We start from the raw sequence: 13,329 nt of genomic DNA, 5'->3' as shown, positions 1-13,329 counted from the left end.
TCTTTCTATCTTTCATATCTTCATACAGGTTATGTCAAATTCCACTTCTGCAAAGTGTCTGCAAACCAAAACAATGTTCATCTTGTTCTGGGCTTCCCTCCAGCTTTGGCTCTGAGGCAAATCTGCATAGTACACCTTTCAATCAGGGGGCTACGCTATAGGTAAGCTAATGTAAACATTACCTTGATGCTAGACCCGGACAACACAGCATAAAAAACACAAACACATGCAAACTAGGCCCCTTTTCTTTTATCCTCTTTTTTCCACTTCTCTACATCCTCCATCCTCTGCATGCTGTTTTTTCGATTTGCACAGCATAATGACACAGGGTGGGGAACAGAGGACAGCCAAAACCAAAATTAAGTCCCATGCCAAGAGGCGGCTTGGCTGCTGTGCAAGGAGAGGAAGTGGGGAGTAATGAGAGATCTTGGCCCGACATAGAGTGGCCCGGCTCCGCTCAGCTCGCTGGCTAACGCACAGCCTCCAAATTACAGAGAACAGAGCTGAGCTGCCGGCCATATCTTCCTCCACCCCAAGCCGCCTCTCTCTCTCTCCATTCCTTCCTTTTAATGTTTGAGAAAGGACAAAAATAAAATTAAAATTAAATAAAGTGTTCATTTTCTCTGTGGCAACGAACCTGGCTGTAAAGTGTGCATACTGTAAAAATGTTCCATTCCTTTTCTTTCTTTCTTGTTTTACTCCCTCCCTTCTTTCTGGTTGGTGCACTCCACTGTTTGTTTTCCGTCAAGATGAGGCCTCGGCTGCCTCCCTGTCCACTTGCCTTTTCCTCAAAGACATGAGGTCATATCCTGCGCGGCCCTTTCCTTTCCCCGCTAACCCAAACAAGACAGGAATGCTGAGAGAGTGAGGAGGGAGACTGAGGGTGCTCTGTTTCTGACTTCAGTTTGAAACTCGGACAGTTTATTTGGTGTAACATCGGTGATATGTGATTTAAACATCATCTCCGGTAAATAACATAACAAACAAATTCAAAGAAACACACAGACCTTTTCACTCTTGGACCAAAAATGGGCTGTTTCTCTGGGGATTTCTATACGACAGCAGAACTAGTTTGATTTAATGAGCCGAGATGCCAAGAATAAATTTAATCCATTACAGTCCCTGATGAAGGTTATACCTCCTGCCGATTCAGTGGATGACTAATTGACTGAGTGAAGGGCTGGCTGACTGTCTGTCGAGTGAGGTGACCGGCTGGTGGTTTAAGAATACAACTCAGCCTAAATTTGACCTGCAAAGGGAGGAAGTTCCTGTGTGACAGTCGGCTGTGCGCCAGGACTTGCATCAGGTCATTCAATCTGCCTGCCTGTGTGCATGTGTGAACATGTGTGTGTGTGTGTGCGTACATGTCACTGCAGCCCAAGTGGATCCTCTTACACACAGGCACTCCGGGTCAGTCCCTGATGGCACCAGCAGGCATGCCACCGACACACACTCTGATGCCACACATCCAGTGAGAGCTTGACAGACTGGAACTCACCTCTAAAGACGAGTTAACGCATTAAATGTACACACTAAAGCTGGGTATTGATCCTCAGTGCTTCTTTGGTTCAAATGGGTTCATATTACCAAGCATGAAGTGAGAAAACTGGCACTAAAAGCTGCATGAAGCTACTTGTTATTTGACTGGATAGCTCCAGACTTTGGCCAGTTTTAGACGTAACTGTCCATCTGCTTGTGTTTCGACAACATTTGGATTCATTTGTTAAATTAAAAGAAAGCTGAAAAGCTGCTGAAATGTTGTTTTTATATCAGGACTAAGACTCAGGTATCACAGCAGCACTAGCAGAGAAAAAAGTAACTGTATACACTACTATATAAACTACTGTGGTGTCAAGCTCACAGAGGTCTTTCATTAGAATAAAAAAAACTTCTTAAGCTTGACAAAATGGATGACTGGCTATGTGGGTGCTACCTGAGCTGCTCATAAACATTCTAGTCTCCAGCACGTTTAAATATTGCTTCACACTCCACAGATTCATAACCAACAATTTAACACCCTCTTAAACCTGACCCTTAAAACTCCCATTTCCAAATCTCTTTGTTGAGCTCACTCTCCAGTTCCTGTGTGAACCGAAACCCCCGGGCTAAGCCCTGAACCCAGCTCAGACCAAGATCAACACCCCGACACCCAGCTCCAGGCCTCCAGCAATCAACACCAGCTCCTCTCCTTTTCCCTCCTGTCCTCTGCTGTTTTCCAAGCCAAGCAAGAGGAGCTTTGGCGCTGGCAGCCTGGCAGGCAGCCTAGTTTGCATTTGTGCTTGTCGTTGTCACAGCTCACTTAACTCCTTCCAGCCTGGATGGTTTTGGCTTTTTCCAAGATGGAGAGGAGGTTGTTTACTTCTTCTGGATCAGTGAGGATTCATTTTGGGTACTTTTTCAGTCTCGCAAACGTTTACCTCGAATGCTGCTTCACAAATCCATTCTGGCTTTTTCTTAAAGCTGAGAAGAAGTTAATTATTCTACTACAGTGCAACATAGTGAGAGTACAGCTCTTTGCTGACTTCAAGTCATTGCCACACTCTTCCCCCCAAAGGCGCCCTCCTCTCTCTTCCTTCTTCCTTTTTGTAAATATGTCTGGAGAAGAACATAAAAAGGGCAGAGGGAGTGAATTAGAAGGTCAGCAGCGGGCCTCTGGGAGAGCCATGTTTCTTTTGTCAGGGTCCCAGAGGGAGGGAAGCAAGGGAGGGGAAGAAGAAATGGAGCAGCCATTTTTCCTTGGCTTGCCAGGGAAATCATGAGGGTAGAGCGTTTTGGCCATTGTGCCCTGGCCTTTCTATGTCTATTGCTTTTACTGAGGAGGCCCGTTCACTGGCCGACACTGCCAGGAAGGAAAAGGGGAGGAGGAAGAGACATAGCATGAACATTTTTCTGAGGGAGGGGAGAAGGAAGGGAAGGAACATGGGGCTGCCTTTTAAAATTCCAGGTCTTCGGTTTCAAAGTTTGAATTAGGTCTAAAATGTGTCTTTAGTCGATTCATGTAGAGGACTTTTTAGTGCCTCTCTGAATGTCTGGAGGAGAAAAGAGGCAGAGCTTTGTTTCCACTGTTCTTGTAAGCACTGCTCCAATCTCTTCCCCCATCTAGGGACACACACATCAAGGCAGACTAACCCCTCCACCCCTCTACCACCAAACAAAGGAGGGGGGGAAATGGGCAGCAAACACCAACTGACATAAAACAGGCTTTAAAGGCCCAGTAATGAGAACCATCTGAGGCAAAGGAAAGCAGCATGGAGCAATCTTAAACAGAACAAACTCTTGCTCTTGTGAACACAATCTTATTCTGTAGCCTGAGGACGGGGCGCTTGGTAAGAAAGGGATTGCCGCCAGAGGGGATTATGGAAGAAAAGCTGAGGAAGCCTGAAACACATCCTGCATAAGAGATGAAAAAAGAACGGCGCCTGTGTCCACACACAGAGCCCAGAGACATCCCCTGGATGCTCAAACACACCCAAACAAACACTTACATGTCAGCTGAAGCCCTCCCCCCAATACCGCACGCACAGAGCATATTGTTCTCCAAACAACGGTTCAGCGTGTTTGTCTTGCATTACAACATGACACGAAAAGGGATGAGAGGGAATGTGAGAGGAAGAGGAGAGGAGAGGAGCGTTGTTCAAAGGGCCAGGAGGGAGGAATTCATGTGGATGTGGGTGAAACAGACACCACCCTCCTTCACTGGCTTTTGGTTTATTACAGAGGGGAAGCAGGGGCCCCCACAATCACTGCCTCATCATCACAAGTATGGAGGGGAGGTGAGTGTGTGTGTTGGGAGGAATGCATAAGAGAAGGAAAAGAAAACAGTGGAGGAAAATAATATTACTGGCAAAGAGGACGGACAGTTGAAAAGGGGTGGTAAAATAGAAATCATTTGTATGAATATTTACCTGAAAGCCCCACAGGGGCCGAATATGTTGTTTCCCCAGTGTCACTGGATGAAGGTCCAGAGTCTGGAGAATCTAATGGAGAGAGAGAGGGAGAGAGAGAGAGAGAGAGAGAGACTCTGAATTAGTGCAGTGTTTGTGTGGTTGAAGGCAAAGCAGCAGCTGTGAGGCCGTCAATCACTCTGGTGAAATCAATGCCTAATGAAGACGCTGACGATGAGGCTCACGCTCACACACACACACACACCAACACACAGACTTACAGTGGAGAGTTTCTTACACCCCCGATAATCCCCCATAATCCACTCCTTCAGGAGGAACGTTAACCATGCATCTCTGCATAGACAAGTTCCTGATCTGCTAATGACTGATGTGGGGGTTTGTGTTGGAGACTGATCCCTGCTCAATAACCAAACACAGATCAGATATTAGCAGACTGTAAGTGTAGCTCCCCATTTAATCAAGACGCAAACCAGTCTGGTGATTTGTCTCTTCACATTCTTCTGGTTTCTGCTTTTCTGTCCAAAAACTGTGAATGTGTTCAAGCTAAACTAGAAATCTGAGTGTTTACACCAAATCAGAGGTGTATCAAATGTATTTCTACCTAAAAATAAATGGAACATTTGCGTGTGGTTGCCTTGCAGTTTAAATAACAGGATGCACTCCATCCTGGCAAAAACGATGAGGGATACAGAGCTTCTCTGTGAATTTACAAAAGCAGGCAGACAAGAGACAAAACTATCCCCACTCTCTCCCTCTCCCTCTTTTTTTGCATTTGAATGTCTAACTCACACTAACACTGTGATGTAGACTAGTTTCAACATGACACCTGAACGGAGCCTTAAGAAACCTGCGGTGTGCGCCGAGCGGAGCAGCACACCGCTGGGACCAGACGGGCTCTGCTGCAGAGCTGCTGCTGCTGCTACCTTGATGTTCACTAATGGTGCGTGTCAGCGCGGTGCTACACCTACCATCCATTCACAGCGTGCGTGGTGCTCATTGCCACTCTGACTCAGTTATGACTCTTAAGTGCCGGTTTCTGAGAGTTATAATGTGCTACACATGCATTCAATGTGTTCGCACCAAAAAAAGCAAAATGACCTGTTAACAATGATATTTGCCCAGAGATGGAGGAAAACTGAAGCAAAAAGGTTACTGTCACTACACTGTATGTCGGGGTTCAGTAAGAATTTAACCCACACACTGTATGGTGAGGGAGAGAAACATGGTGCCTCTGTTGAAGACCTCCACTCTCCAGCTAACAGATCATCTCACCAGCCTCCTGTGACTAGAGTGGTTTCACTGCGAGCCCTGCACCCTGCCCTGTCCAGATGCAGCTCATGCTTCTGTGGTTGCAGTAACAACACGCACGGGCATAGCCCAGCCTTCCTTGCTTTTATTGGCTGCCAGCGGCCTTGCCCTGGTCTCCCGGACCAACAGTTCTCAGCTGGCCACAGGGCTGAATGGGCATCAGAGAGAAAGATCTCAACAGTATGTGATTTATATTCCCCAGAGCTGAAACAGGGTAGTGTTTTACACCTGGACTGCTTTCATATTAATGAGAAGTATAGATAATGCCTAGATGGATGGATGGATGTCTTCTAAGAGTTAACAATGCATATTCTCTGAATGTAATCATGATTTAACACTGTATTTGCTAAAACAGTGCAAATACAGAGAACAGTGTGGAAACTGTAATAGACTGCAGTAATGGGAAGGAGCTGATGACTGAGAGCTCCCTGTGGTGACAGGAGAAAAACCCAGGTCCTTTTGTATAATCCGTTCATCTATCCTCTGTGCATGTGTGTGTGTGTACTCTCCAGCCTGCTTAAATGTTATAGTAAATATGTTGTCTTCCTTCCTCTGATATGGAGACACACAGACAGTCTCATTTGATTAACCACAAATGCAGCTGCACTGAATGAATGCAACCAAACAAAGAAACAACATAGCAGGTGGGCTCAAGTCTGCTGCACCTCTTCGCTAAAGTTACAAAAAAAACAATATGACTTAAAAAGGTCTACTTGGAGACAGACAAGGAATTTGATATTTTCCTTGTCTTGTTCTGTTCTTGCTGGCACACAGACACACAATTCAAGTTTTTTTAGTTTGCCTCAGGAGGGGAAACAGAGCGGTAATATGAGTTGTGTAATCATTTCCTTTGTCTGCATCCAGCTTGCATTTCCTATTTACCTTCTAGTTTCCTTTCATTGGTGGAAAGTCTCCAAATGAACTTGTACAAATGCACTAGTTCTACAATGAAGCACGCATCAGCAGTGGGTTGAGTATAAAAAGGATTGCACTCAACATTTCTAATCAATTCTGCTTGTATTTAAGGCTTTGGAAATGCTTTTCAGGTAACACAATATCACTAAACCCTGGTGATAAAAATGACAAAGACAGGGAGAAGGGGGGGCTCTGAAAAACCACAGCTGCAGCTGCAATGACTTCCTATTGTTTCCACTCACTGAAAGCCACTTTCTCCTTCATCTGAGTAACTGGTGATTGTTTAACAGGGATTTTCCTGTACTGACAGACGATCAGACAGGAGTAAATGAGCAAAGAAATGAGGAGAAAATTAAAAACAGTGGCCTTAACACTGATACCTTAGTCAGATTTTAGTGGCATGAAGGAAAACTGTTGTATACAATCTACAGGAGCTGCATCTCCTCTTCCTTCCCACTCTCGCACTATTATGGCTATGACCTGAAATTTAACACGCTTCAAAACTGGTTTAATAGGTGAAGAGACGCCACTTTTTGGCACCAGGGAACACAGAGACAACCACAGCAATATGTGGACTCTGACACAGGAAAAGAGAGAAAATAGTCAAACAAGACAGAATCTTGTTTAAAAAAGCCTGTTGGAGGATCAGTAGGAGAAATGAAAAGGCTTACACAAATGTTCTCTCCCAGTCCCTAAAACAAATAGTATCCAAACAGAGAGATGTGGGATGGTGAAACACATCCCCACACAAAAGCCCTCAACCTTAATCTGCTGATTAATTCAGCTGATAAAGGCTGGCTGGCTCCAGAGACACCGCTGTCTGTCCGTTTCGTTTTGTGCTGCGATTCATAATAGATAGATGGACATGCAAACAAGCACTCATACAACTCCCCCTCCCACCTCAGACGCACACATGCACACGCTTTACCCCTGGTGATGTGCAAGTCAGTCTATAGCTGCTCTCTCAACTTTGTGCTGTTTTGCCCTGGCTGCCAGCCATGCTAGAACTGCCCAGCCAGCCAGGCGTGCCACTCCACTGCTATCATAAATCACAACATAACATGCAGCCACTTTCCACACACACACAAATGCACTGCAGTACATAAAACTGTTTGCATATGTAATGTCAGGCATATGGACAACACATGAATTTAAGATGACCTTTGGCAAAGAAAATGTGATTTACACAAAAAAAAGCATTTCTGTAATAATAATACCAGTCGACCAAGCTCACCTGGTGGTTTAAGGTAGTCCATGGGATAGCGTGAGTATGGAGGAGGAGGGGACTCTGCATGGAAGGGAACAAATAAGAGCATGAGGAAAAAACCCAAGGAAGAGATCTAAACTTTATGATAAGTGTCGTCATACTTCAGGGAAAGCGGTTTGTGTCTGTCAGCTCAGCTTGGAGGCGCAGGCAGTGAGGCCGGCGGGGCGGCTATTGCCTTTCATTGGCAGGCAGATAAACAGGGGGCCGCCTGGCGCCAGGAGGGCCACTATCAGCGTCTAGGACAAACTGAGATACGGGCCTCTATTGCCGGGGACGCCAGGCGCGCGCACGCACGCGCGTCCAAACACACACACACACAGGACCTGGAAACTTCACCGTGCAAAGACAGCAAAGCCCTAGCTGAGTCGCTCTGCACTTTGGAAATGCCAGTTGTGAAATGCTTAAATACCAGACAGGCTGTTTGTTTGGAAAGTGGGGCTGTGATGAACTTGAAAATGGCCCGGTTTAGTCTGAAATAATCAGCTCGTGCGTGTTTTGGCACCTTTCTAGTGCCAGAAACCATGGAGATGCAGTCTAATTAACGCATCTCTGTTAAGAAATCAACACATGTAGCCTTTAAAAACACAACACAGTGACAGTTCATGGTTATAAAAAATGGAGGACATCTGGTTTAAAAAAAGGTTCTGTGATACCACTGCTTCATTGTAACATGCCACATTCAAATTTAATGACACCGCTGCTAAAAAGATGAAGAGGACCACTTGGCACGCTTTCCACACAGGTCAAGTTTGACCTTATGGAAACTCAAGACAACTGTGCCAAAAGAGGTGATGTCATTAAAATTAGGCTAATTAGCCCTTTAAGAGTCTCATAATTCTTTGTCACTGTGTCTGAACTTATACATGGTTTAAAATTGGGCCCGTGCACCAGAGAATTAAACACAATTTCAGAACTTCTGTTGTGAAGATGAGGCTATAATAATAATGCATCTCACCGAGTTCACAAAGCCTGCTCATGTGGTGCGGGTTGCAGCAAACGAGCTCTGGGTTGATTTTCCCGTAGGATTCACAGCAAGACAGCCTCTTCAGCTCCGAGGAATGCCTGAGGTCCGGCCACCTGAACACTTTGTAGAGCAGCATGGGGAGAGAGTAAGAGTGCTGACCCACTTTGGCGTCCACCTTGCTGGGCAGGAGCAAGCAGGGGCTCCTGGCACCCCCCTTGGACTCCACGGCCTGCAAAAGCACCTCTAACTGTTTCTCTTTGATCTTTTTCAGTATCGAGTGGGTCAGTGCCTTCAGTTCAGCCTCCGACCCGGCGTTGGACTTGGCCACCTTTGTCGTTTTGCCCATGCAGCAGCTCCCAGAGCCATGCGTCCCTCTGTCCGCCTCCCCGTCGCCCTCCACGGGCGCACGGCTCCTCCAGAGTCGCCGGACGAGCCCCGATCGTTTGGTCCTAAACATGCGGGACGAAAAGAGGGTTCCCCGGCTAAAAAACGAGCATTGTGTCCGCAAATCATGAAGATTCCGGGATCCGAGTCCAGGCAATGACAAACAGCCTGAAAAAATACGTTGGAAAAACTGGGAGTTGGATAAGCCGAGGAAATCTGTAGCATACGCCAGTCTCTCGTGCCTTCTCCTGCAGGCTAGATCACCAAAAAGCAGTCGAGGTTCACGGGACAGTCACCTTTTCCTCCGAGGATAAATAAACATCACCTCCGGGCGTTTAAGACTAACCTATAACAATCAATCTAGCAGCGTAGCTCTAAGGCTGCGGGGAAAAGTGGTACAACACAGCAGCATGTAGACAGAATGTGTTACAATTATTCAATGGATGGTGTGCAGCCTGGCTGGAGCTGTGAACTGACCCCTTTAAAACACTCTCCATGTCGATTTTCAGCATATAAACAAAGTCAAAACATCTTTCAATATATGCGCACCAGATGTGGTAAAATCAGACAAACTGGGGCCTAATTGAGCCAAAAGGCAATCACAGTTATCCCGAGAAAACCGAAGCTCGCCGCTGTCTTCAAAAACAATCCATAAAATCCTCGATCCGACAGAGTAGGGCTCTCTCCACCAGGCTTGTGGGGGCTTTCTATCGGTTATCGTCTAAATATGCCACTCGGCTGCAGAGGATGTGGTGTGCTGACAGGAATGAGCCTCGTTCAGGAGCCAGGGACCAAATCCAGGACTGGATCTCTAACCCGAGTTGAGTTGCGTTTCCAAAACTAGGGGCAAAACAAGAGAGACCCTGGGGTTGCGTCCACGCACGGAGCCTTGTAACCTATTTTAGTAGCGTTCAGATAAAATGATCCAAGCTCATATCTCACACGAAGTTTCCGCGTCTATGTGGAAGAAAGAGCCCGATGACTGATCTCGAGGGGGGTAGAACGCTCTCTGTCTGTAAAGGAGGCGGATGGCTTGGGTGCCCTTGCTCCGGCTCCAGTCTCCAGTGCGCATTGACGCGCCCGGTCACGTGTGTGTCTAGACACCCTGTCGCTTAAAAGAAATGTGATTGTGTTGCGCAAACAACAGATCAAGTAGAGCTCACTGCGCGCGTACACCCGCGCGCGCACACACACGCACACAGTAGAAAATGTAAAAATTTCCCAGAATAGTTGTGTTGATAGTAAAAGGTCGAGGTTGGGAACCTATAGCAACGAGGGCAAACAATACAGATTCCCACTTAAAGTAATTTCTGTTAAAACCTTTGAATGTTAAATGAATAGTTCAGACATCTACTTTAACTTTCTTAACATTTCTGAGCTTTAATGTCAGATCCCTTGGTTGCCTGCTGTGGTTAATATGCTAAAAGTGTATAGGCTGAAACTGATCTGGAAAATAGACTGATATCAACCTGTGCTGTAACACAGGCTTTCCTGTTTTCTGCTCAAAATAAAACGTTTGCAATCGTCAATGTTGCGCCTTCAGAAAGGTTTTACTTGCGCTTGCGCTCCCATTAAGCTCCATGAACCAAAGAGATATCTAGGTTTAAACTCCAGCTGCGTTAAGGTTATAGCACTGTAGATGGAGTCATCTAGCACAACTGGGAGAGCTGGGTGAGAGAGACAGAGAGAGAGAGAGACAGAGAGAGAGAGAGAGAGAGAGACTTTGTACCTATGAAACTCAGAGACACCAGAGCCGACGTGTCCGAAACACAGATGGGAGTGCGCTGCTGCCGCCCTCTGGACGTTTGGCTCTCAGATGGGGCAACCGCATGTCATGTCTTAATTACTAATACAACAGTTTCCACCTTTCTTTATTTGTTCAGTACAACGGTCCATGAACCAAAGATCAGTCTCCTATCTTGCCTGGCAGCAGATTTATAACAGGATATGTAACATTATATCCGTTGTCTTTATAGGTTAAATCCATATTTATCATGTCACGAAGAGTGGTTTTATTTGCAGCTTAAGAGACAATGGCATATACACATTTAAATGTTTACTTTCTTTTTTGTATTTATAGGCCAAAATAAAACTGATTGTTAGACATTTAACCGCACTTTTCATATTTAACGCAGGTTATTATTTCAATATGATACATAATGAATATGGTAAATATAAAGAACCATAAACCATATAAACCTCAAAGCAAACTGGTGAAATCATCTCATTTTGAACAAGAGAAGAGACGCGCAACCTGAACACACAAGAAAACCACAGACACTTCAGTCACACTATGCTGCATTAGTGTGAATGCGGGGGGGTGGGGGTGGGGGGGATGATGATGATGCGATCGATGTGCGAGGTTTGGGGACGGACGGGAGTGTGGGTTGGGGGTAGTCAATAGCTCGTCCCCGCATTGTCCCTGGACCCCCCACTGGCGCCGCGCAAAAGCCCAACGGTGCAGGGGACTGCGCCGTTTAGTAGTCTGGAAGTAATCAGTCAGGGGAAAAAGGGCTGTCAGACGGATTGTGGAAGTGACTGCAGACGTAGATTAACCCCTCCCCTCTCCCTGCATCCCTACCCTTCCCTTTGTGTGTCTGATTATTCTCCAGGCTCCAGGAAGTAGCCTATTTTATCTAACAGTTTTTCATTTCAGATTGGTAGAGTCCACAATAAAGCCTGCACACAGGTGCGGGGCAAGACTTCGTTTTGGCACATTTGAGCCGCATTAATTAAAAAATAACAGAATCTTGAAAGGTGCATTTTCAATAATCTAGTGTTTCATATGGGCCCTGTTTTATTGCACACCCTAGTGAAGTCTTAACTTCTGTTGTGCAACACTTATCTAGGCCTACACATTAATAAACATCCTCACTGATGAAGTGCACAAGTGAAAGCAATAAAATACATTAAACTGAAAAGAAACAAACTATAAAATTAGGATGGATAGAAAAATAACAACCACCACTGCTCCTCCCCCAGGAAGTCAGGCTACCTCAGGAACAACTTCACCCTTTACTGACCCTCTTTCCCCTACTAATTATTTTCACACAGTCCCTTAGGGCTAGTCAATATCACTGTATTCCCCTTAATAATATAAATACAATAATATGAATTAATCAACGGTCAGACATTTATTTCTGCTTTTGTTTAATATTTGCAGGATTTGCCAAAATCCTTTTGTGTGTTTTGGATCCATTAACTGTTTCTCAAATGACTCCTCCCAGTCAGGTTACAGCACTTTATAACAATATACATCAAATTCACAAAGTACAAGATGAGATTTGATCCATATTGACTCCTCCAAATCTATATTTATAATTATTTAGAACATTTTCCTTTTTATAGATTTCAATACCTTTCCTTTGCACTTTTATCTGCTTATGCAGCTTATTACTGTAACTTGTCGCCACAATTGTTCACAGATCAAAACATCTTACAAGGTTAGATGATTTCTGTCATTTCTATAAGCTTGAATATTTTGAGTCAATTTCAGTCCCAGCATGGGAGTTAAAGATGCTCTCACTTTAGGCCGTCATGAGGCCGATAGAGCTCATTCAAGACAGGACATGCAATAAGGAAAAACTGGGTTTTAGAGGAAGATGGAGGATTAATATTCTAGACAGCAGTCTTGGCCTTTACTATAATTTATTGACACAGTGACTGCTTCTAGACAAGTGGTCATACATATGCAATTAAAGCAGCTTATTCTGTCTGAACCACAGTATAGCAAAAACAGCGCACAGGACCCCCATCACTGCTAAGATAAGAATGATAAAAATAAGACAACTTTAATTAAAAAGATAGAGGAGACTTTTTTCACCACTTACACGTCTGATATCTTGTCAGGGAAGAGCAAAAACACCCACATTGGTAAATGTCACTGCATAATTAAAATATACAAAATTGTGGGGTGAAAAGCGAGAAGCTGGATGTGCTTCTGTTCTCATCACACTGTGTAAAAAAACAAAAAATATTTGCCAGTGTCTCCAGTTGTGGTTTCCCCAAATGAAAGAGAAAGGCAGGGAAAGCTCTGGTGAGATATGCTGTCCTCGAACTAACCGGTGACCCACGTCCATCCTAAAATCTTTTCAGGCAGCCAGGTCAAAGTTTGCTACATGTTTCTCTTTTCTTTCTACAAGGAAACTTTAATTTTTAACCAGAATATTTAGAAAAGATTTGTCTCAATTCCCCTGAAAGTGAAAAGGAGTAAAATTCATCCTGACATGATAATGAACTGACAACTGGAGATGAAGCCTGTGCAGGTACAAATTCATCCCGTGAGTTCACAGAGGGAAGCGTTGCAGTGTCAAGTCAACAGAGGCTCCACAAATCACTGGTGTGAATGGAGACAGACACTACACTAACAAACTCAGGAATTTATCTCCACAGCAGTGCACTGAAAAAGCAACACACCGAAGAATTACTTCCACTGTAGATTAACCTGCCAATTATCTTGACGTGACTGATAAGTTGGTCTACAAATACCAGAAAAAATAAAGAGTCCCATTTCCAATACAATTGTACAAAAGCTGAAGGGGATGTCATCAAATGAATTGTTTTGCGAGACACTCCAAAAGTTTATT

The 13,329-nt window shown here is 44.8% G+C and overlaps 1 protein-coding gene across 2 annotated transcripts in view; it reads right to left on the bottom strand.

Annotated features, from left to right (window-relative positions):
• The window catches only part of smad7 (SMAD family member 7), a 17,970-nt gene extending 8,071 nt beyond the window's left edge, over positions 1 to 9,899 (bottom strand). The window contains exons 1-3 of one of the 2 annotated variants that reach the window (XM_020600932.1): positions 8,351 to 9,899; positions 7,363 to 7,416; positions 3,906 to 3,977 (exon numbers count right to left, since the gene is read on the bottom strand). In XM_020600932.1, coding sequence (XP_020456588.1) covers positions 3,906 to 3,977; positions 7,363 to 7,416; positions 8,351 to 8,816 — 592 coding nt within the window. In that variant the 5' untranslated portion in view covers positions 8,817 to 9,899. Of the gene's footprint in view, positions 1 to 3,905; positions 3,978 to 7,362; positions 7,417 to 7,496; positions 7,801 to 8,350 lie in introns of those variants that run through there. The other variant, XM_020600933.1, reaches the window with a different exon arrangement.
• Between the last annotated feature and the right edge of the window lie 3,430 nt (positions 9,900 to 13,329).

This window comes from Monopterus albus, unplaced genomic scaffold, assembly GCF_001952655.1.
Source record: "Monopterus albus unplaced genomic scaffold, M_albus_1.0 scaffold49.1, whole genome shotgun sequence".
NCBI lineage: Eukaryota > Metazoa > Chordata > Actinopteri > Synbranchiformes > Synbranchidae > Monopterus > Monopterus albus.
The sequence above is the reverse complement of the archived record's forward strand: the minus strand, read 5'-3'. Positions and strand labels throughout refer to the sequence as shown.